The sequence below is a fragment of the Pistacia vera genome, unplaced genomic scaffold (assembly GCF_008641045.1).
Source record: "Pistacia vera cultivar Batoury unplaced genomic scaffold, PisVer_v2 Contig1040, whole genome shotgun sequence".
Lineage (NCBI taxonomy): Eukaryota > Viridiplantae > Streptophyta > Magnoliopsida > Sapindales > Anacardiaceae > Pistacia > Pistacia vera.
Genome location: NW_022195072.1, coordinates 277,342 through 300,464, shown reverse-complemented (window position 1 = coordinate 300,464; position 23,123 = coordinate 277,342). Strand labels below are relative to the sequence as shown.

Here is a 23,123-nt window from a genome sequence, read left to right as displayed (position 1 = left end):
ATTATTTGACATGATAATGATAAATATATTTGTAGTGTATTTTGACTGGTTAAATGTGACAAATGTGTTTACAATTAATTATAAACCCATTTTCTCTTTACAACAATTATGCAAATTTAGAAATGAAACTGTAATTTTTTCGAATTCAACCCTAGATAATTATATATATATATATAATATTATAATATTTGTTCCCACCCACCAACAAAATTCTCGCCCATCCACGTCATTTATTTTTTTATTTCAATAATACTAGTCTCACAAACATCTCTCACTAATCCTATGTAACAGTTTGTAATTGGCTTAGTCAGTCAAGACCTATTATTGGACATGTGAAACTCATATAAGCTGACCAATTATAAATCAACACGTGATATTTGTGAGAGAAAGTTACTAAACAGTGTTTATGAGTGTACTTTTTATTTATTTATTTATTTAAAAAAATTAAATAAAAAAATTGAAACAAAGAAAAAGTATACACTAGATTGCTTCCTGGGCAATATTATTTGACCAAGAAGACTCGGACTGTAGTCTGTAGCCATCTCGGCGGGTCCAGACCCTGGCCCAGTCCTATTGGTTATCCTGATTTATAATTAAAAAAAATCTATAATTTTTTTTTTATTTTAATATATATTTTAAAACAATTCGTCTGAATTTATTTTTTTTTACAAGAAAAGTGCATATTTATTTTTAAAATTTGAAAGTCATATTAAGTATAAATATTTATGGTAGATTTTGAAGATCTTATGAACACGGTTAAAAGTTCACTGACTTTTTCCCACTCAAATAATGGTTTAACTATTTTCACCCATGGACTTTTAAAATACTATTTTATTATCCAAATTTATATTTCGACGACGAACAAATAGCAAACTTGGTCTATACTATTGTGACTTTTGAATAGGGGAAGTCGATGAGTCTTTTGGTAGTGGAAGGTTAGATTTTTGTGGTTAGGATTGATTGAAATTTGACTTGGGAGGGACGATTGTGCAAACCCTTATCGTTCAATTGTCAGTGATTGGCGGGGTTAGCAGGAGTAGAGTTTGAGGGGTTATGGTGAATGATGATCGGGGAAGAGAATGACGGTGATGTGGAGTCGTAACAATGTCAGAATCAGAACGAAATATAAATTTGGATAATAAAATTGTATTTCTATAGGTGGAAAAGTGTCATTAAATTATCATTTGGGTGAGAAAAAGTCGTTTACTCAATTGTTAACACTTCCAATTTATTAGAACCATAATTATAATTGCATACATATTTTCCCAAATAAAGAAAATAAAAAAGAATTAAATTCATTATGATATTTATAGTTATTAATCAACTAAAATAAGGCATCTTCAGGTGTTGTTATGTAACTCTCCAAAGAAGATAAGATCCTCTTTGTCCTTTTCACTTGCTTTTGATGGACTAATTAACTCAAATTTATGATACCCACATTTTGCATTTATAATTATTAAATGAATTATCGATTTTACTTCTTTTGTTTTTTTTTACAAAATAATTTCCACTTTAAGAGTTGGACAAGCGTGCACTTTTTCACAATACCGATTGATCCCCAGTCAATTTATTTTTTTTAAAAAATATTAAATCCGAAGAAAAAAAATAATTTTTCCGAATCCTACGTGGCATATACAACAAGCCAAGTCAGCAAGATAGGGACCCACTATTCGTGTTGGTCTAAAAAGGAGCCGCCGTGTGTTGACAACATGATGCATTAATTGACGGGATTGGTCCCCACAAACAACCAAAGCCCACCGCAGTGAAGTTCACTGGACCCCACCTCATAGAAAAAAGGGCAGACATGTTCGAACTTGAGAAAGAAAAGGAAAAAACTGAAAACATTTTTCATTTTGGAGCTGAAGAATAAGTAGTAGTAGAAGTAGTAGCAGCAAACAAAGAACGCGTTTTTGTTTTCAAAGTTACTGTATTTTTTGAAACAAGAAAAACGCTTTGCTTGTTTTCCTGCAATAACTCTCTTTCTTTCCTCTCCAAAGGGAGTGGAATTAGACTTTTTTTGACAAGTTCCGCAATATGGGTTTTCCTTTTGACTGTTGTTTTCATTTGAAATGCAGCATGTTTGTTGAATCTCTGATCTTACTTGTGTTGTGTATCTTCTCTTCGGTTTCCGGAGAAGTTTTTTCTGAGAAAAAAGTTTTGTTGGAATTCAAGAGCTTGGTTTCTGATCCTTCAGGGCTTCTATCCACCTGGGACCCCAACACAACAAACCATTGTTCATGGTATGGCGTCTCTTGTGACTCTGAATCTAGGGTCATCTCTGTGAATATCACTGGTGGTGATGTGTTTAAAGGTAATTCTCAAGCTATCTCTTCTTGTTCCAAGTTATCTGATTTTCCATTTTATGGTTTTGGGGTTAGAGGAACATGTTTGCATGGTAAGGGTAAGTTAGTTGGTAAGCTATCTCCATTGATCGGGAAACTTGGTGAACTTAGGGTTTTGTCACTAGCTTTTAATGGTTTTAGTGGTGAAATTCCGGTGGAGATATGGGGTTTGGAGAAATTAGAAGTGCTTGATCTTGAAGGGAATTTATTTGATGGAAGATTGCCAAATGAGTTTGTAGGGTTGAGAAATTTGCGGATTTTGAATCTTGGGTTTAATAGGATTTATGGGGAGATTCCAGTTTCTTTTAACAAGTGTGAGGGTTTAGAGATTTTGAATTTAGCTGGTAATAAAGTGAAGGGATCGATTCCTGCATCTTTAGGTAGTTTTTTGAAGTTAAGGGGGCTTTATTTGTCATATAATGAGCTAAATGGTTCGATTCCAAGTGAATTTGGAAGTAATTGCCAGTATCTAGAGCATCTTGATCTGTCTGGGAATTTCCTAGTTGGTAGAATCCCGGGTAGTTTGGGGAATTGTCGGCAGTTGAGGATACTTTTGTTGTTTTCGAATATGTTAAATGACGTCATTCCTCACGAGCTGGGCTGGCTAAGTAAGCTTGAGGTTCTAGATGTTTCAAGAAATAGACTTAATGGCTTGATCCCCGCTGAGCTCGGGGACTGTGCTGAATTGTCGGTTCTTGTCCTTTCGAATCTCTTTGATCCTGTAATGAATGCTGGGGAAACAAGTGGAAAGTTGCCAGTTGGACTGTCGAGTGTTTCTAGTGTTGATAATAATTCTTTCCATGGCTCTATTCCAATAAAAATTACAAGCCTTTCTAAGCTTAAGATACTCTGGGCGCCAAAGGCGAATCTTGAGGGTAAACTTCCAAGCAGTTGGGGTGCTTGTGACAGCTTGGAAATGGTGAACTTAGCTCAGAACCTTTTAAATGGAGAAGTAATTGGAGTCTTTGATAGATGCAAGAAGCTATATCATGTTGACTTGAGCTCAAACAAGCTAACTGGGGAGCTCGATGTGAATCTTCCAGTTCCCTGTATGACTGTCTTTGATGTTAGCGGGAATCAGATATCAGGATCTATCCCAAGATTTCATAACAATGTTTGCCCTCAATTGCCCTCACAGAGCTTGTATGTTCTGCAACTCTTCAACCCATCATATGTATATGTGTCTTATTTTACATATAGAACTCGCCTTGCAAAACCTTTTCTGATGTCTGCTGCTTCTTTGGTGATGATTCACAACTTCGGTGATAACAACTTCACTGGTTCAATCCGTTGGCTTCCAGTTGCTCCAGAGAGATTGGGAAAGCAGACTGATTATGCATTTCTCGCTGGAGGAAACAAACTCACTGGATCATTTCCTGGAAGTTTATTTGGGAAGTGTAATAAATTGCATGGAATGATTGCTAATGTCAGCAACAACAACATATTTGGTCAGATACCTTTGAATATTGGTGCAATGTGCAAATCTCTGAGATTTTTGGATGTCTCCCAGAATCAAATTTCAGGGATAGTGCCTCAAAGTCTAGGGAATTTGAGATCTCTTGTGCTTCTCGACTTGAGTGAGAACAAACTTCAAGGTCAGGTTCCAGCCAGTCTCCATCGGTTGAAATATCTTAAACATCTTTCCTTGGCTGGTAACAACCTCACTGGTGGCATTCCATCAAGCATTGGGCGTTTAAGATCACTTGAACTGTTGAAACTTTCTTCAAATTCTCTCTCAGGTGAGATTCCTAAAGGTCTTGTAAACTTGAGAAACCTAACTGCTCTCCTGCTCAACAATAATAAACTCTCAGGTCAGATCCCCTCTGGTTTGGCTCATGTGATGTCACTGTTAACATTTAATGCATCCTTCAATAATCTGTCTGGTTCAGTTCCCTTGAATAGTAAAGTGATGAATTGCAGCGGTGTTCGTGGAAACCCTTATCTTAATTCCTGCCATGTATTTTCCCTTGCTGTACCCTCTTTGGAATTATCTACCGACAACTATGGGGATTCAGAAATTAAGTTATCTCCACCAACAGGACATAAAACTGATGATAATGATATTAATTCAATTGAGATTGCATCCATAGTGTCTGCATCAGCAGTTGTTTTAGTTCTTCTAATTCTAGTTACTCTCTTCTTTTACACAAGGAAGTGGGTCCCAGATTCCAGAGTTCAGGTCTCCGAGTCTAAGAAAATCACACTCTTCATTGACATTGGGGTTCCATTAACTTATGAAAACATTGTTCGAGCAACAGGGAATTTCAACTCCAGTAACTGCATTGGATGTGGAGGCTTTGGTGCCACTTACAAGGCCGAAATCTCTCCAGGAATCCTAGTGGCTGTGAAGAAGCTTGCTATTGGAAGGTTTCATTGTATTCAACAGTTCCATGCCGAGATAAAAACCCTTGGAAGTGTGAGGCACCGGAATCTCGTGACTTTAATAGGGTACCATGCAAGCGAAGATGACATGTTCCTGATATATAATTATTTGCCAGGAGGTAATTTGGAAGAATTTATCCAGAAAAGATCTGCTAGAGCTGTTGATTGGAGGATTCTTCACAAGATTGCTCTGGGCATAGCATCTGCGCTTGCATATCTGCATGACCAATGTGTTCCACGGGTTCTACACCGTGATGTCAAGCCAAGTAATATATTGCTGGATGATAACTTCAACGCATATCTGTCTGACTTTGGATTATCTAGACTTTTGGGAACTTCTGAAACTCATGCAACAACTGGTGTAGCTGGAACATTTGGGTATGTAGCACCAGAGTATGCAATGACCTGCCGTGTGTCTGAGAAGGCCGATGTTTACAGCTATGGTGTGGTGCTGCTGGAGTTGATATCAGACAAGAAAGCCTTGGATCCTTCATTTTCTTCACATGGAAATGGATTCAACATCATTTCTTGGGCCTCAATGCTTTTACGACAAGGTCAGGCAAAGGATGTCTTCACTGCAAGGCTATGGGAGACAGGTCCCCAGGATGACCTGGTAAGTATGCTTCATTTGGCACTCAAGTGTACCATTGAAACTCTCTCGACCAGGCCTACCATGAAGCATGTTGTCCAATGCTTGAAGCAAATTCGACCTTCCTGTTAGAAGGGTGATGACTGATGACTGACTAGGCACATCTGCATTTGTACATCTGAGCATAGAAGGTACATAGGTATAGTATAATGTCAGTATATCTGCACCCAGTCACTTGACAGGGGATCCCCCAGCTTTAGTTTTGAGCTTTATGTTTCCAATGTATATTTTCACAGTCATATTTCCTCCTGCGGATAACAGAAAGCAAATATTGGGGTTTTGAGTTGAAAGTCTTTGATATTTGCTTTTTATGCATGATTTTTTCGATAGGCGATATTTAACCATTTCTTTATTTGCTTTGGGCTTTTCCATGCTGAATTATGACATCAGAAACGGTTAGGACGAGGTTTGCATTTATAGGTTGGCTATTTTAAGTAAATAGATTTGTGTTCAATGCTCAGTAGTATCTAACTATGATAATTGATATATTGCAATTTATTTGAATGACTAAATAGTGTGGTAGAGAAATCAGTTAAAACTTAAAACATTAATTTGTGAAAAAGAGTTTCTAAACATATTTGTTACAGTTACTAGGTTAGAGATTTACTCTCTCAATGGATCTAAAGTCTAGGCTGAGCACTTTATGTACAAATCATTCAAGGATTCGTCATTCATTTTATAGTACATTGCTAGAGTCAACTTTCACAAATTTCTCGCATTAATAAGATCGTGGATAAAATGTTAAATCAATTAGGCCTACTGAGCACGGAAATTACATGCAACTAGGAAGTAATTACTTACCTCATTCATGGCTTCCCTGCATAGAACCAGGATTTGCTTCCTGAGAATGACATGCTCCCATATCAACTGTGTTGCTAGTGTGATTTGATGCAACTTATTTTAATCTGAGGTCAGTTACAGTTCCTCTGCATCCTTGAAGTCCGAGTATTTTGTATAAATGTTTTCTCCTCTGTAGGTCAAAAAGAGATGAAATGGTAGTTGTAAAACTAATCCATACTTCATCGTTAACAAATCAAGAACCAAATTGGCTATTACAGGTTAGCAACAGAAATTATTTGTATTAGGCTTGCTGGTATTGCAACAGAAACTATAAAAGGGGTTTTCTTTTAACTTTAATTAGTCTACAACACAAAGAAACAAAATTAATATCAATGATGAAAATAAGGAAAATCTGTAATTGCTTATGGCAGGTTATGGCAGGTTAGTGTCAACTGGATACAGTTTCCATAGATGGTACATAACATTTACCACTGGTAGATAATTATCAATTGAGGGAAAAAAAATTTGCTTTTCAATCCACAAAATTTTGTAGATAAACCTCTTATTGAGAATATGGATGATCGGCAAAATTTTCAAGGATTTGTTATTGGTTTTTAACATTTTATATAAAGACAAGAGTGGTCCATTTTCTTTGACATATACAACATTGAAAATACGAGGAGGTTTTGCCTAGGCTTAGAGGAGAGGTCTTAGCACTAGAAATTTGCAATCTAGCATATTTACATGGTTTTTTGCCTCTTTTATTAGCCCAATAAAGCTTTTCAGACAAATATTAGCAAAAAGCTGTTTGAAAATTTTCATAATAAATATATATTAAATAGAAAGTAACTAATATGTTACTTGAAAAAGATAACGAAATCTCAAGGGTTGGCCAACCGGTAAAGAGGTTTGTTTTTTTTTTTTTTATTGAGTTTTTTGATTCAAACTTTAGGACTACCTATTATAATAACATTGTGATTTATCTAATTTTTGAACTTGTAAGGGGTTCAATTCAACAACATTGGTGAGAACAAATAACGTCTTAAAAAAAGCAGTAATTTCTTTTGGTTTGTCATTCCTTTATATTTTTTGAGTCCCAATTTCACTTTCCTACACTATTTTCCCCATATTTTTTTTTCCAGCAAAAGCCTTTAAATGGATGCATGCATCAAAGAACTCACTCAAAACGTGAGAAACAGTTAAATTCAAGAACTTGAAAAATCAAATGAAAGATTAATTTCTAAGATTCTCTCTGTGTTTTTTTAATCCTATTTCACATCCCCATTTTTGAAGGCGTAGTGGCTTTGACAGAAAAGTCATGAAAAGGAAGTAGGGGAAGGGTTTATTACAATATGCCTAAGTGGGTGGTCGACATCGCCACCGCCTGAATGCTTGACAAACTCTGCCGGAGATAGAAAACTGCCATGGCATACACACATTATTCTCACTTCCTCGCCCTTTCCATACTTGTATAAAATACCATCTATTCTTCTTCCATTAGGGCCAGATCCTTTGGTGAAGACAGAAGGCATATCTTCATATGCCTTAATCCCACTACTTGCGGATTCAAGTTTCTTGGGTGGATTCTCCTTCTGCGTCATGGAACTTCTCCCGGCGTTTTCGTCTGTATTTGTCCCTGAAGGACCTACAAGCTCTTGACTGCTTCGGTCTTGCCAGGAACGGGTGCTAGTAGGGCTCCTTGCCTCTCCACCACTACTTGATCCTGCAGTGTAAATGGAAAATTATAAGAACACCACCTCATATTCACGTAATGCTGCCAATAATACATTTCATGCAACATAATTCCTTGGCAACTTAAAATTGGACCTTTTAAAACTAAAAAATGATAATCCAGAAAGTACTGACTTGATCAAGTATTAAGGTCATATGCATTTTATTGAAGGACCTCAACCTACTTCAATGAATCAGGGTGACATTGAAATAGCAAATCTATTTTATTTGTATTCCTCATAGACCAATTTGAACATTGATTTCCAACTGCATGTATCATGAGTGCTGCAACAGTTAAATCTATGCATGCTGTGCCCATTTTGGAGGTGCTCCATGCATGGGAGGTTTATAAGCAGCGTCTAACTTGGCTGCACTGAATCTCGCTCACTGCACATTGCTTTCCACTAGGAAGCATTTCAAACACGAAAATAAAATAATATAAAATAAACATTCTATCATCTCTTCCTACAATAAATTCCTTCTAGCAATGACCCACAGGTTGTTCATGGAACTAAGATGAAGCAACTAGAGCAAACTGCAGCGACAGCTTCCAAATGACTTGCACCTTACCTGTTATACACACTAGCTTGTCAATCCCAAGCTTTCCCTTCCCCTTTGTCCCAATGAATTGTGCCTGTGGACCTTCTTCCCAATGTTCTCTTAATACTTATACTAGTAGCTTCCTCCAAAACCTTGTCCAGAAACTTTTCTCTGTAACCCCATCATTGAGTTTATTCATTCATATTTGAAACCTTTAATAAGATCATGCAAGCATCTTGATGATCAAAAAAAGAGAAAGGGAGATTCTTTTCCCTTTCTTTAGAAATCTATAAACCTTTACAAAAATGCATTCTACACCTTGTTGATGACCACAGGATTAATATCTATAAGCTCCAGATATCTATGATCAAGAACTTACAAAATTACTACTATAACAGAACTTAAGTGTAAAATGCCTTGCAACATTGAGTCAGAGTCACCATAGGTTGATTATTAAATGAATAAAGATAGGTTGACAAACACTTCTCACAAACTTCTTTCACTAACGCTAATGTGACAGTTCGCAATTGGTCAGCTCGCATTTGGTCAAGCGGGACACGTCGCATTTGTGAGAAAAAGTTAGTGAGAAGGGTTAGTGAGTGTAGTATTACTGTTATTAAATAGGCTAATCTAGCTGAAATGAAGATTTTCCAATGGTATAGTGGAAAGACCTTTATGGAACATAAATGAAGCAAGAGCTACATATGCAGGACCCAATTAAGTTCCTCAATCAACTTTTATGAATAATTTTGTAGTTTAGCAAGGCCGTTAAACCTTTGTAATACAGACCAGTCTATATATCAAGGCACTTAAGAAAATTAAAATTCTTGATATACAACAACCAGTGCATCTTTTGCATTATAATGATGGTAGGAATCTTGCTTTGAATTGCAGAAGACTAAAGCAAGAAAAATCAATGTTAAGATCCCATTATTTAAGACATTCAATCTGCAGCAATGGTTCTCCCTTTTTGGCAACAAGACATAACACCCAAGACAAAAAAAAATTCATAATGTATCATAAAATACATTTTCCCTGGTATGTCATAAATTATCCTCCACGAACCATTAATCTAAAATGGGCTAAAAACACTTGAGCTAAAAAAACCTCATCAAGTTCTGTAAGTATCAAGAACCATCCAGTGTATAAAGTTAAGTGATTCCTATGCCTGGAAGAGCACGGTGTTGAAGGAATGGAAGCAGCACCATCAAACTATATACTGTACATATTATAGCAGGACTTTTTTTAAATCCAGTGCCAATAACCGTAAACAACACAAATTGTCACTTTTTTATAAGTTGCATAACTTAGTAAATACTTTATTTAATTCCCATCTCTTAGTCACTATAAATGCCACAGTGTTACCTATTTAAAAGTCAAATGTCTTTAGAAAATTCAGGCTTATGTCTAATCAGTCATTTTTCAAAGAAGAAATCTAATACAAATACTTGGATTTCTTAGGATTAGAAAATTTGATGGGAATTCTGTGAACTCTAAGATGAAGATATCACTATTTCTCAATATAACAGACACAAAACCAAACTCCAGTTACAACAGCTGAACCAGTCAAAACAAACTAAATAATCAATAGAATTACACTAAAGAATCCGAGGTTAAAACACAGATAAAATCTATAGAGACAAAGAAAATGCAGAGTACCTTGAATAGGTTTACTCTCCAATTCAGACATGCCAGATGAACTACCACCTTGAGACTCCACAGACCCCTGTGAACTAGGTTGCACCAACCCTTGCAAGAACCCACCACCACCTTTTACTCCACCCGCAAGCAGGGCTTGCCTAGCCGCTGCAGCCCAGCTTTGCATCCCAAAAGGCGACCCCAACGACCTATTCGCCGCCAAAGCCTGCTTCTCTTCCTCCAAATTCAGCTCCATCCTATCCACATTTACATTTCCACTAGCATTTGAACTAGAATTCCTTTGCTTTTCATTTCTCCTCCTCTTTGCTTCCATTCTTCTCAAAGTCTGCAACTCCTTTCTCTTCCTCCACTCCTCTTCTGTCTCGGTAGGCAACGAAGAGGATCTTATAAGTGCAGGATACATTACAGACTGTGCAGTCATCGTTGTAGTTGACGCCGTTGTAGGTGTTGTTGCGATATCGAGCTCTCTAAATATCGGTATTGAGCCTGCAATAGATGAGGATCGTATTAGCTTTTTCTTGGCATTTTTGTCAACCCCAAATCGTCCACCAAGCGATAGGCCGAGATTTAGCTCGATTTCTTCAGCTTTTTCTTCGTTATGAGAAGTTGGTGTACGGTCCTGCGATTGTTGTGTGTCACCGGTTGACTTAAATCTCTGCAACAGATCTCTTGGATACTTCTCCAACTGTAATAAAAGATTATGCATTTCTCTACTTTTCTTTCTGTTTTCACTTGCTTCTCCCATTGTTTTTGAAACAAAACGGAACACAGAAATCAGAAATATCTTTTATTGCAACTCAGCTCAGTAGACAGATAATACTTTGCCAAAGCAAAGTAAAACAACTAGTGTTTGATCCGCTTCAAAGATTGCCATGACTTAAAAGTTGATTATTACTAAAGTTTTTTTTTTCAAATAAATCTGTGATATTAAATACAAAAAAAAAAAGTCACAGAATGAAATGTTTGAATCAAGAAAAACCATAGCAAACACAAACAGAAAAAAAAAATAAACAAAAACGTTTATTTTCTATCTTTTATTTCACAATTGCCAGGTAAAAACCAGTAGACAGAAGAGCAGAAACTAAGAAGAAGGCAAGAAAAACAGAGGAAGCAGACTGAGAATAATTGTAGAGGAGAAAATCAAAAGGAAAACAAAAGCAGTGGGAGAGAAAGTCTTAAAAGAAAGTTATGTCTGTGAAAAATAAAATATTGTGTGACGAAAATACCCTTGATATTGGACAAAGAAAGTACCTGGGAGAAGCCACGTGGCGGACATTACAGGTGCCAGAACGACACGTGCTGATGACTGACAATAACTTTTTTTCTTTTTACTGTCGATGTCTTTTTTGACGTTTTTTTAGCAAGTTGGGAGTTGTGTTGGACACGTGTCAATACTTTTTAAAGAAAGGAAAAAGAAGACACGCGTCGTTCAGTTTAGAATATATGGGGAGACTGACACGTGGAAGCGTCATGTTGGATCTCGTTTAGACAAAGAAAGAAAACGGCGTCGGTTTTGGTGGTGTGTCTGAGTTGGTATCTCTAACTCTAATCTCTCTCACTTAGGTGTTAATTAATAATTACCTCAAAAACTTTCGAGTGGTTGGTATGTTTAAACCTATAATTAATCAATATTAAGTTACGTTGTCAACTTTAATTAACCCTTAATTACACAAAGTAGAATAATAATATATCATCTTAAATTGTTTTCTAAACATTCGAGATCCATGAACCAAATTTCGACACGTAAACAGGAAACAGGTGAGTCTCTGGGAAATTGGGAAGCTGTCAGCCGTTGGTTAAGCTGACCTTGATCACATGATGGAGAGAGTAAGGTAGCTAGCTATGCGATTTTTTTTTTGACAGTGGGTTCAACGCGTCGACCGGGCAAGTGAACGAGGGATGAAATCGGCGTAGGAGTAGGAGGAGAGCATGCGTGATGCACGTGGTGTAAAGAAAGAAGACATATTTTCACGAGCAACGACATTGGGGTCCAGGGAGAGGCAAGTTGCAGACTTGCAATTCCTTCATTGAAAAAACATTAAAGTAAGGACCAAGGGCTAAGGGAATGGGATGTAGTTATGTTAGATGTATGGGCCACGTGTCGAAAATAGACTGAAGACAAACGTGGCGAAGTGGGTGGAGGCCCCCACTTGCTCAGTACATTATATTCAATCACTATCTTTAGGTCATTTTCGTGACGTCATAGGTTGCAATCTGTCAGATTGACAACTTCTTTCATTTTTTAATTATATTTTTTTCATAGTTTACAAGAAATTTATACATTTTATATGGTTAATATTCGCTACTGTAATAGATTATACTATAAAGTATGTTTTTTTTACTCAAAAGTGAGGGTAAAATATTGTTTTTGTGGTGAGTAGTATCGTTATTTCATATATATCACTAATTAATTTGACTAGTCTAGTTTTTTTTTCTTTTCTTTTATGTATAATAAAGTTACAGGTTAATATTCTTACTCATATAATTTAATAAAAATTCCACGTGATAAAAATGTTTTTAAAAAAATAGTAGTTAATAGAAGGGTTGTTTACTAATGATTGAACTTTATGAATAGTCACCATCTAAAAGCTGACACTGGTGAAGAGCAAACTCAGTAATAATGAAACATGCCTGACTGATAATGATATTGCCCCCATAAAGAAGATTAATATTAATATAATATTAATGTATTACGTGACATTTGTAGCTTTGAACCTAGTAATTAGTAAATAGAATAAATAAGTAACAAGAAAGGACCACAAGTGGTTAAAAGGAAGAGCAACGTGTGCGAGTAAAGTGAAGGATAGATCCCACAATAGGCTAATGAAATTTCGCTACTTTAGGTGGCAGCAGCAAGGCGAGGCAAGGGGCATATAAAACGGTTAGTCAAAGAGGCCTAATTTTAAAAGAAAACAAAATCTTCAAAGCAGAATGATATGATTTCTTGGACACGTAACAATGTAGACATACATAGAGAGTAAAAGATTCTTCACACCTGTTCATACCACGTGTTGTTGGTTAAAAGCAAAGGACATTATCTCATGTTTGGTAAGGCTTTTAATACAACAAACCAATAGCAGCTTAGGTGTACCTCCACACCTCACTGGTTTCGATTTAATATAACCCAGGAAATATATAAATTTCATCCATGCAACTTAAACAATAACAAACAAAAGCACCTAATTAAATTATACCTACATATTATTTTAAATGCAATAGCCCAATCAATACACAAACATATCTCATGGACACACTATCTGGCCCATGTTTATTTGTTTAAAACTTCCCAGCAAAATTCCCTCTAGTGTTGGATATAGAGATAAATACATGTAAAATAAGTTCTAATATTTTTGAAAGTACAAATCTAATATATATCTTGACAATAGTCCCTGGTAACGGAAATTATTTCCATGCAAAATAAGCCAGGGAGAGAAACAAAGGTTTCAGCTCCAATCATGTAAGTTTCAAGTATAATATTACAGTCAGGGTATAAGGAAAAATGAATCAAGATTATTTTTCTTAGATTTTATGACTTACCTGAATGGTGCTGAACAAGAATTAACCTAGATATAATGCCGATAAATCAACAATAAAAATCAAAATTGCTGCCTATATTTGCTCACTAACGACTCAAAAGGAGAAAAATTGAAGATAACTAAATGAAGCAGAAAGATGAGCAATCTACTACACTCCACCTTGACGGGCAACTTTTCCTCCAATCTGATTACCTTTCTGGTTAACCTCTCCATCGCGGTTGCTAGTGCCACGAGCACGACCTGCAAACTCACCACGCTTCTCATACTCATTTCTCCTGTAGCCACGGCCTTCATTAAAGTTCCCAGGCCGCCTAAAATTATTGTCTCGATAACCACCCTGACTTGATGGAAACCTGCCACCATCGCTATTTCCTGCAATCATTGTAAGAGACTCAGATTGTTAATCTCATCTCCATAAACGAGTAATAAAATATTACATGTAACCTAATCCTTGAAGAAAAAATAATGGGCTAAAAGGCAAAGAACACAGACAAACTACCCAAAAAAGAAGGCACAAGATGGAGTATTGGAACTTCCACTAACCTCGCTTTACTTCAATGGAAGCTCTTCGATTGCCAATTGAAATAGGAGAAGCCTGAGACAGCAATGTAATTCAATATTAGACGAAGCACCATCAAGGAACTTCAAAAATCAGAGATGCTAATAATATTATAGCAGTTGAAGATTTGCAACATTCTTCAAAAAATTCTTAGTGCATAGAGCACAAATTCATGAAAAGGATAACTGACATAACATAAATATACACAGAAAAGGACCTCTCATATTAGTAATATAGCAAATTTTGTCACAGCAGCAACGTCATTAAATTGACGGAAAAGAAAAATGCATTACATTTCTAAACTTTCATTTCAAGACAAACATCACATCCGGTCGAGGATTACCAGAAAGAAAAAGGGGGGGAAAAAAATAATGTGCTACATTATGCAAATTATGGTACCCAAGCATTTTATGAACATCTTTAAAGTTCTCAAAGAGTTCTTATTATCCACAGATGTTATCCATCTCAATTTTATGTTTGTCATTATATTCAAAATTTTGGTTAAAGCACCTGCAAAAATCCAACCAAGCATTGAAAAGATGCAACTCTTGCAAAGAAAATTTTTTATAAAGATTTTAAAGTATCTGAAATTATCACCTAAAGAAGTATACAAACCATTCTCAACTCAGAAAGCAATAGAAACAATAGTCTTCAGTTTACTCTTTAATCAAGGTAGATGGCCCTAAAATATCCCAAATTCTAGCTTTCACACAACTAATAAAAGTCATTAGGAGATCACAGAACCAGACTACAGAATATAAGCCAGTTTCAAGCAAGTAGTTACAAAGGGAAAGACAGAATCCATGTGAGGTTGCACGCCATAAACTTAAGGTTAATTAAAGGGAGAAAGAGATTGGCGAACCCAACTATTGACAGAAAAATATCAAACTACCAGGAAGTATGATACAACCAATGGAAGAAAAAGGCTGTACCTTGAGCACACTTTGCACTGAACTGGCAGATTCAAATTCTACAAAACCGAAACAGTTCCCTGTTTGCTGTAGAAAGAAGTATGTCAACATATGAATGAGTATCATGTCAAAAATATAGAAGAGCTCAAAATAAGTTTGAAATAGACCTTCTGACTTCTAACTTGAATGCCATCTGGTTTAATAGGCCCAAATTGCTCAAAAACCACCTTAAGTTGTCCAACTGTTGCAGTATCAGGCAAGTTTCCAACAAATATGGAGTGACCCTTAACTGCTATATGTACAATGAAAATTATTAAGACAGAAGCAGTAGAGAAATAACTGTATACATGTATAATTCCCAAATCACACAAGAAAAAATCTACTGATGTAGAGGAAATGAAATAAAAACCTGCATTATTATTGTTTTTATCCACGGAACTGTTGCTATTAGGAGCAGTTTCTATAGCTGCTGCTGCAGTGACCCGTGATTGTTCCACAAATTTAACAGGTGGAACCCTCAGAACAACATTAAATGGAGAATTACTCTTCTTCAAATCATGTACCTGAAAAACATCAATAAGAAAAAACACATTTAAAAATGTTAAATGATCATAATATTTGTAAGATGCCTATATATATGAGCGTACCACTGATGCAAAAGATTTCTTGGGGACTTCGTCTTGTGTTTTAGAAGCAGGGGTCTTTGTGACCGGAGGGGCATCATTCTGGCTTGAAACGATTGGATGCTCTGGAACAACCACTTTCTCAGCCACCAAAACTTTTCCATTGTCCAAAGGATGACTGGCTTCTTTGCTGTTTTCAGTGTCCTCATTTGCAGGGGTTGGTGAATTGTGATTCACAGCATGGTTATTGGGAGCAAAAATTGGCTCTGTGACAAAATCAGAACGATAATTTTTTTTTTTTTTTCAAACACATTGATAAAGAAAGCAATGCCACAATTGAATCCGAGCAACAGAAAAATTAAAATGCAACTTAGGACAGAGAAACCTACCAGGATCAGCAGCCAAAGGAGCTGCTGGAGCACTTTCATCAGCTTTATTATTTTCAACCCCTTTAGATTCTTCTTTGTCTTCCATTTCATGATTTTCATCCACATATCTGAAAACATCATTTAATACAAAGTATCCTTTGTCTTGTGGAGCTAGAAAAAATGATTGAGTGAATTTCCTTCTCAAATTATCCTTTGCAACCAAACAACCAGTTACCAAAACAATCAATCCCTTATTATACGAAGCTTGAGCATCAGCAGAAAATATCTGGACCTTAAAATTCTGATAGTCCATAGACAAAATCTTGTCATTTATGCCCTGCTCCAGAAAGGAAAAACACAAATTAATTAAAGTCAATTAACATAAACAAAACAAAGAAAAAATAAAATTAACCGCCTTATAAATTAAATAAAAATAAATAAATAAGGACAAACATGAATGTGCTTCTGTTTGGTTCAATTATGCCCTAACTTGAAATTTGACTTAGTTTGACTTGTTGATATTGTGTGAACCCAGTTAAAATAGCAGTAAGTATATACAAATATTGTTACAGTCAGATTACTTTGATGGTCGTCACCAAGGTCATAGCACTGGAAGGATCCGGCCGGCTTAGCATACTTGATTCCTGATAAAATCTGTGAACATTATCAGGTGATTTACAAAGAATACTGTAGTATTGCTCCACAAAGGCATTCCCAACTACTTCGGGACTTAAGGCAGAAGAATCTGCCTGCATTGCCATCTGTACAAAACAGAATATAAAGAATCAGCTATGCATTGCAAAAAGAAGTAACCCTCTTTTTGAGTCTTACAAAACAAAATCATAACTGAGATACCATAAATATTGAACTCAAACAATTTCCACAATATCAAACTCATAGAGATAGTCAAAAAGTAAGAAAGTTAATAAACATTAAAAAAGAAAAATTGTTAGCCAAAATAGGAATCTGAAACACATAATTAAGCTTGGGAAAAACTTCTAACTTAGAAAAATAAGTGCCAACCCAAAGGCTCAATCTAAACCCTAAAACTAAATATTAAATCTTTTTTCTGATAACTTCAAGCCTAAGCGTATCTTTCACTTTTTATTTTAACTAAACCTAACGTGGATATAAATTATCAATAACCCAGTTTGATTTATTATCCGACAGAGAACGGAAAACAATAATGTATATAAGGATAAATCTTCATCCTATTATTAAGCTCCATTAAAGATTTAAAGTAGATAAAATCTAATCATCAGCTTGATTACTACACGTTAATCTTACAAATACTTGAAAATCTATTATGCCTAATACAAAACCTCCGATCGTAAAACCAAAAATCGCAACCCTACGCATTCATTATTCAGGAAAGGAGAAAACTTTCCGTAAAACCAAACAAAACAAAGACAACAACAAATATAAACAACAGAAATACAATCTCAACCAATCTCCACTCAATAAAAAAAAAATAAAAAAAAAAATCAAAACGCTAGATCTAAACAAAAGCAGCCTATATTCATTAAAAACAATGAAAGAAACAAAAATATCAAATCAATGTTTTCTCTTAAAGAAAAAATCTTTAGCTAATCGAAATAAACCTAAGCGAGATAAAAAAATCGAATAAACATACAGTAGAGTACAAAGTGTAATTACAAGAAGAGAAGAAGATGATACCTCGAAGAGCGAGCGAGAGAGCGAACGAATGTAGAAGGATGAGATTTAGGGAGGATTTTTAGGAGTTTTTTACTCTATTTTGAGAGTACTTATAATGATGGAGGGAACTCTCGTACTCTCTTGCTTCAGTGTTGCGTTCAAACCTTACTATTTTTTCAAAGTGGGGTCCTTTTTGTTTCGCTACAGTTACTGATTTAGTGGGGTCGAATGATTGCACGGCTGTGATTGCTGATTTTCGAGTGTTTAATTTGATTGACGGCTTCGATCGCCCGAGTTAACGGAACTTTTTGCGACGGGGTCGCGTTGGATAGCTGACTTTGGTAGGTAAGAGTTGGAAGGGCAATGCGCTCTGGTTAATTGGTTATGGAAGTGACCTTCTCTGTTCGTAGTTGGGATTTCTTTTTATTTAACTTTTTATAAACAAATTATAATAAATAAGCTACACTTTTAATTCGGAATTGGAGTGAAATTCTTAAAGAGTAATGTTACAGTCATCGAAGTAGTACACCGAATTTATACACCGAATAACGTGACAAAATCCTGACCGTTGATTAATATTAAGTTAAAATTAATCAACGATCAATATTTTATCACGTCATTCAGTGCATAAATTCGGTGCATTATGGTCTGTGGCTGTATTATTTTCCATTCTTAAATACGAAAATTGTATTTGTTATATTATATAAAAATTATCATTTTTTTCAATAATAGATGAGTTCCAACAAAATATTAGGTCTAAAGTATATATTAAGAGGATACTTTCCTTATAAAATAAATATGTGATTTTTTTTATCTTCTGCTTCCTCACAATTTGTGAAGTAAGTGATAATGTGATATTGATTTATTTATATATAGTAATTGAATTTTAAATATTATTTTATTATAAAAGGATATTTATGTTGTAGAAGATTTGTGATTTCATTTATGTTTATTAGTTCTCACAATTTGTAAATTGTTGGAACTCATCTACTACATTTTCGTGATATTTTCTTTTCTTTGTTTTTTTTTTTTTTTTTTAATGATCAGAGGTATTCATACCAGCTTACGCGTACTTCAATTAATCCTTGAGGATTTTGAAACTACAGGTCAGATAAGAATTCTAATAACTACCTCTATTAGCACCCAAGACTCATGACCTCTTTTATTCTTTCTAATCAAAATCTTAAATATTAAAATTCTTTTATTTTTTATAATCACTTGCTCTCTAGTTAGTAAAGCTTGTCATATTTTAATTATACTTTCTTGCTAAAAAAATAGGTTCGGGTCTCTTGAATTTAAAATTACAATTATTAATATAATGATGTTGATTTATTTTTATAGTAATGTAATTTAAAGTGTATTTATATTTATTTTTAAAATCATATTTACATAAATAAAGTTTTATTTTTGTTTAAGTTTTCTTAATCCATTGGTAAGTGGCATCCTTATTTAATTGTTTTAATAACCATTGAATTGGTATTTATATGGTAATTTAATCATATAATTGGTTGATTATTTTCTCAAAAGATAAATTTTTTGTTTGTCATTAGTTGGTAGTTGGCACAAGATTTGGTAGTTTAAGAGCATGGTTGACACGTGTTATGGTGAGTGTTTGGTGAAGTTATTATTTATCTTTAACTATATATGGTAAATAACTAAATATTGGAATGAAAAGGAACCAGGCTAGCATTAGCTATGAGTGGTGACAGTGGTATGCCGATTAAGGATCCGACAGACCTATAACGTCTTGCCAACTAAGCAAAAAGCGGATGCTCAAACCAATGCTTTTCTGAAGAGGATTAATCAGAGTTATTATTTGTTTTATGTAAGAGATAGAGAAGCAAAAAAAGGTCAGAGACTCATACACCATTATTTTAAAAACCGGATCGACAAGCAATCCGCTCTGAAGACTAGGTCACGGTTCAACCGATTTAATCAGTTGGATTGTCGATTAGATCGGTGATGTCATCACATATTATGATGACATCAGCATATTTTTAAAATTTTTTTTTTTTTATATTTCTATTTTTTAATAAGACAATAACAACTTAATTACTGTCAAATCCAATATGATTCAAAGTTCAAATTCAACAACAATCCTAACATAATTTAAGTATTTATCTATCTATCTACCTATCAAATACAAAACAAGCGACATAATAGATTTACAAAGCAAATATCGAATACGAAACTGTATAGACAGAATAAAATGCATAAATCATAAAAAACACAGAACACCAGTTGCCAATCAAAGCAGTTAAGTATCTACAGGTAAAATTTGTACTTGTTAGTGTAAATAAGTATCAATGAAGCGACATTCAGTGTAAATAAAAATGCCAAAACAAATAATCAAGCTTAAAAGATTTTAAAATAGAACTTGTTAGTGTAAATATTTAGACTTCAACTCCACTCGATTTTCTCGTATAGTGAGAGTTCTGCACTCGAAAGAAGACTTGCTGTTGATTTAAAGGATTTGATGTGTTGACAAATTATAACAAATACACGGGAAATGTGTTGGCTACTATATTATAAACTCCACTGTATGCTAACAAAATGTACAGTCCATATATGAAACAATGAAAAATCACTGCTTTTATATTTAGGTTATGTAACAAAATGGCTGACACAAAAGTTTCAACACTTTTTTCCAGCAAGAAATTTCCAACTATTGGTATTATACTTGTAGTTTGCAAGATCTAAAATAGAAGCATATCAATATAGTTATACTGAAATAGGCTTGATAAAAGTAATATGGACAAGAAAGGGGAAGCAATAAACACTATCCAGCTATATTGTCACACTTGATATTGATTAACACAAATCTTCTGCAAATATTTTTCTATTTTTTCTCAACTTTTTAATTTATTAGTAGTGAAACCACTCTTAAGTTTAATGTCAGAATAAGTAACTCAACATATAATTATTTCCTCTGAAATAAGTATAATCCAGAAATGACATTTCAATATGCAATATCAATCTTGCTAGAGTTCAAACAATTGATTGGCCATCAAAAACTTGATATGCATGCGACAATCTATTATTATTACTACTATGTTTTGATACAATTCAGATAAAGATAAAGCTAAGTTGATGACAAAACCTAAGGTGAAAATGACAAACAAGAATCTAAATTAATAATATAGAATACTGCAACTTGTTAACGGACTAAAATTGTGGGACAGATGGAATAATAGTTATTGGTCATAAAAACATGTTCATATATAATTTCCAATAACCAAGTCTAAACTTCAGTTATACATACATGACACAACCATCCACTATCTGTATACCAACATCATTATCTAACAATATTTCAAATTGGAAATTCACAATTAAAAAGTACAGATAATGTATCAATGATGAGTTTGTCTTGAACAAATAATGACCAAATACCCATTCTAGAGACTTTACCTTCTTTAGGATGCAACTTTTTTCACCTCCTTCAGGAAGAGTAAGATCTAGATGTGATTAATTTCCAATAACCAAGTCTAAACGTCAATGAATGGAGTTGTCACCGTCAATTTCCAGTGAGGGACGAAGCTGTCGTCGTCGATTTCTAGTGAGGGACGAAGCTGTCGTCGTCGATTTTTCGGCGAGTGAGGACGATTTCAGAGAGTTCGATGCGATTTGGGTGGGATTTTAGAGAGAAATATTCGCAGAGAATAGACAACTCCACTCGAAGTTGAAAAATTTTTGCAAAGAAGAGAGAAGAAGCTGAGAAATTTGCGTAAGAAACTGAGAGAGATGAAGTGAACGCGATGAGAAGAAGGCTACGGGCATTAGGTTTAGAGATTTTTAATTGGACCGGTTTATCAGTCGGTCCAGTTGGACCGGCGGTTCGCTGAAAAGATCCGGTTTTTTAATGGTTTAATGCGGTCTATTACTTATAAAACGGTTTTAAGATTAACCCGAACCGGACACGTAACCGATTCCCCGTCCAACTGGTCCGGTCCAACTTTTAAAACAATGTCGTACACTCAATGTTACCAATTATGTATCAACAATTAACATAAGGGAAGTTCACTAAATTTAAGTTATCAAACGCATCAAAGTTTAATTCTAGCCGAATTTTCCAACAAAATCAAAATAATATTGTGGTTTATCAAATCCTCTAGGTTTATAAGATGTTTAATAGACCTGAGAATTAGTTCAAACCCTAAGGCCACTAATCACAATAATATTGTGGTTTATCTGATCATTTGGGCTTGTATAGTGTTCAACGGACTCTAGAGATTAGTTGAGATATGTATTAGCTAGCCCAAACACTCCGGTGACCAAAAAATTAGAAATCTATACGAATATATTACCTTCTAAATAATTTGATTAAAACATTTTCCATAATGCATTGAAAACCTAAGGGTTCGTTTGTTTTATTATTTTCGATAAGATTTTAAGAATAATATTGGGTAGTTGAATAGGGGAGTATTACGAGATAAAATTTAAAAATTTATAAAAAAAAAACCCCTTAGGTTTGCTAATTTAACTAAACACCCCAATATATAAAATTTTTATAAAATAACAAAAACACCACCACCACCCGCAGTGCCAGATTTCGGCCATCACCGCCAGATTCTGGCTGAAAAATTGTGTTACGACACAAGCTGGTCGGATCTGTTGAGTAGGGCGTCGATATGGTATTTTCTGGCCAGATCTAGCAGTCTACGGTCGCAAAAGTGAAGGCCAAAGATATGACCGTCTTTGTCGGTCAACGATGGCCAAGATTTAGCCATCACTAATGGCCAGATCGATGAATTACCAGCCAGTTTCGGTCGTGGTGTAGGCCGTTGTGACAGATTCCGGCTACCACCGACGATGGTTGTCGGAATCTGGCAAGTACGGGTTTAGGAGATGTTTTTGTTAATTTTCGAACTTTTTTTTCAGGGGGTATTTAATGAAATTAATAAACTTAAGGAGTCTAAAAGTAATTAAAAAAATACTAATATTTCTCAAATAATATGCCAAACAATATTTGGGGAATAAGATTGGGAATATAGGTAGAAATAATGTGACAAACGCACCCGAAAACATTTTTTAGGGATAAAAGGTTATTATTTACATGTCTTTATTATATAGGTTGATTAAATCAATATAAATTATCACAAATATGTTAAACATTATATCAAGACCATAGAAAGTTGAAAAACGAAAATTAGTTATAAAACATATATAAGTTAATAAAAGAAAAATTAAAAAATATATATTTAAAAAACCAGGTCCGTGGGCCCGAGCCCGAATCCGTTGTTTTGTGAGCCTGTGTCCATTTTGCCATCCTAGACTGGTCTGGAGCCTTTTGTCAGTTTTGTGTTCAGGAGAGACACATGTCTTCACTTTGTGCAATCCCACTTCTGTATTTAAAGTCTTTAGACCGTCGATTCATCTTTAACATA

The 23,123-nt window shown here is 34.8% G+C and overlaps 3 protein-coding genes across 4 annotated transcripts; 1 reads left to right on the top strand and 2 right to left on the bottom strand.

Moving 5' to 3' along the window:
- Nucleotides 1-1,877: 1,877 nt before the first annotated feature.
- Nucleotides 1,878-5,688, top strand: LOC116126658 (LRR receptor-like serine/threonine-protein kinase RPK2). Its single transcript, XM_031412333.1, has one exon. The coding sequence runs from the start codon at nt 2,035-2,037 to the stop codon at nt 5,443-5,445; it is 3,411 nt and encodes a 1,136-aa protein (XP_031268193.1). The 5' UTR covers nt 1,878-2,034; the 3' UTR covers nt 5,446-5,688.
- A 1,669-nt stretch (nt 5,689-7,357) lies between these two features.
- On the bottom strand, nt 7,358-11,236 carry LOC116126668 (ninja-family protein AFP1-like). Its single transcript, XM_031412344.1, has 2 exons — nt 10,084-11,236; nt 7,358-7,876 (listed from the first exon to the last, which is right to left on the bottom strand). Exons 1-2 carry the CDS (start codon nt 10,826-10,828, stop codon nt 7,470-7,472), a joined length of 1,152 nt encoding a protein of 383 aa, XP_031268204.1. The 5' UTR covers nt 10,829-11,236; the 3' UTR covers nt 7,358-7,469.
- A 2,085-nt stretch (nt 11,237-13,321) lies between these two features.
- On the bottom strand, nt 13,322-16,841 carry LOC116126641 (nuclear transport factor 2-like). Of its 2 annotated transcripts, none has more exons than XM_031412317.1 (8): nt 16,662-16,841; nt 16,102-16,417; nt 15,737-15,978; nt 15,499-15,652; nt 15,257-15,381; nt 15,111-15,176; nt 14,163-14,214; nt 13,322-13,991 (listed from the first exon to the last, which is right to left on the bottom strand). In XM_031412317.1, the coding sequence occupies exons 1-8, from the start codon at nt 16,839-16,841 to the stop codon at nt 13,768-13,770; spliced, it is 1,359 nt and encodes a 452-aa protein (XP_031268177.1). In that variant the 3' UTR covers nt 13,322-13,767. The 2 variants fall into 2 exon arrangements, with proteins under 2 accessions (XP_031268177.1, XP_031268183.1); XM_031412323.1 differs by having other exon boundaries at nt 15,257-15,378.
- Nucleotides 16,842-23,123: the final 6,282 nt, after the last annotated feature.